Source organism: Nicotiana tabacum, chromosome 3 (genome assembly GCF_000715075.1).
Source record: "Nicotiana tabacum cultivar K326 chromosome 3, ASM71507v2, whole genome shotgun sequence".
Classification (NCBI taxonomy): Eukaryota; Viridiplantae; Streptophyta; class Magnoliopsida; order Solanales; family Solanaceae; genus Nicotiana; species Nicotiana tabacum.
In genome coordinates, this window is record NC_134082.1 from 109,994,627 (window position 1) to 109,996,504 (window position 1,878).

Consider the following 1,878-nt stretch of genomic DNA (forward strand, 5'->3'; position numbering starts at 1 on the left):
TATAAAGGAATGAGGAAAAAGTACTCATCTAAAGTCAAAAATAAACAAATAAATGGTGTTGTAAATAGAGCTCAACACCTTTCAATGGTGGTTTTGTCATATGGGGGATAAGAAAAGAAGTAAAGGACAAAAGACTAGAAAAAGAAAAAGACTAGTAAGTAAATTTTTTGGCTTCTCACTCCTCAAAAAGAGTGAAATACATACACTTTGTCACGTCAACATTTAGCGTGACAATATTTTCACTTAAATAGTTTAGGCAAGTAATAAGACCCTTAAAAGAAATTATATAATTGGTACTTCGATCATAGGTTGGGGGTACTTATGACTTTTCCCTTAATAATATATATTCTTGTGATTATTGAAGCTTATGGAGTAAAGGTCCTCATATTATTCTCTGACGATGGATAAAAAAGTGATTGGAATTGTATTCCACCTTTGGATTTATTTTAATTTGTGCTTTTGCAGTAAGGAAGATAGGGAAAACATGTTATTACCATTGTAGTTTAGGCGGCTTCACCACTCTTTAAATGAACGGATTTTGTATAGAATAATTGGGATAGGGATTGGCCAAAGTATTTTTATTGTAATATAGAATAGCATAGCACATAGCACATGTATTAGTTAGTTTAGTTAGTCACTTGCTTCTTTCTGTTAGATGACAGTTGTTAATGAGTTGTCAATTAGTTAGTTGGTTAACTTAAGATAGTGGTAATTAGGTGTATAAAATGTACTGATCATCTTCTTCAATAGAACAGTTGTTCATTTCTCTCTTAGCCGACTCTTTCTTCTCAGAACTTCTGTCATTGTTACACCTTCAAATCCTTGCATTTTATCATGGTATCAGAGCGGGAGATACTGGAATCTCACACTGTGGCGCTCTCAAACTGATTGTTGGTCTAAATCTCTCCATTTCGTTGATCAATTGCTGCCATTGACACGACAACGATAGAAAACACAATTGACCACACACATCCCCTATTTTTGGGTCCTTCAAACACTCCGAACTTGGTATCGATTCCGGTAAAGCTCACTGAGTCAGAAAAATATGGGTTATGGAGTAGGTCGATGAGGATTGTACTTTTAGGGAAGAGAAAGCTAGGGTTTGTGACTGGCACATGCAAAAAGGAATCCTACAAGACAACTGATTTACAAGAGCAATGGGAGACCTGCAATGCTATTATTTTGTCATGGATCATGAACAATATGTGTGAGGAGCTCCTTGGTGGCATTGTGTATGCATCATATGCTCATCTTGTTTGGGAGGATCTATTGGAGAGATTCGATAAAGTGAATCGAGTAAGAATTTTTCAATTACATCGTGAAATTACAACTCTCTCACAAGGAACTAGCTCAGTTTAAGTCTATTTCACAAAATTAAAGTAATTTTGGCATGAATATGATGTGTTATTCCTTTTCCCTAATGGTGGATGCCCTAAGTCTAAGGAAAATATGGAACAACTACATCAACGAGTTATGCAATTTCTCAACGGATTTAATGAGTCCTACAATCAGGCTAGAAGGCAAATTCTCATGAAGACAACTGCACCTACGCTAAATCAGGCCTATGCAATGATTGTATGGGATGAAAGTCAGCAGAATTTGGGTGCTAATGTTGTGACTGATAGAGGTGATCCTACTTTGGCTATGCAAGCAACAAGCAGAGGATAAGGATTTCGAGGCAAAAACCAATTTTCGCAATGTGAACACTGCCGGATGAAAGGTCATACCAAGGAAAATTGTTACAAAATTATTGGCTATCCATCAGATTTTGTTCCAAAGAAGAAGCAAGGTATAGGGAACCCTTACAACTGGATAAATACTAATAATGGGAATCAAAATGGTGGAGGAAAGCCAGATAATTGGAGGACAGAAACCCTT

At 36.3% G+C, this 1,878-nt stretch overlaps 1 protein-coding gene across 1 annotated transcript; it reads left to right on the forward strand.

The window, feature by feature from the left end:
* Nucleotides 1-1,065: 1,065 nt before the first annotated feature.
* LOC142176997 (uncharacterized) lies at nt 1,066-1,668 on the forward strand. Its single transcript, XM_075245304.1, has 2 exons — nt 1,066-1,296; nt 1,513-1,668. The coding sequence occupies exons 1-2, from the start codon at nt 1,066-1,068 to the stop codon at nt 1,666-1,668; spliced, it is 387 nt and encodes a 128-aa protein (XP_075101405.1).
* The last annotated feature ends 210 nt before the right edge of the window (nt 1,669-1,878 follow it).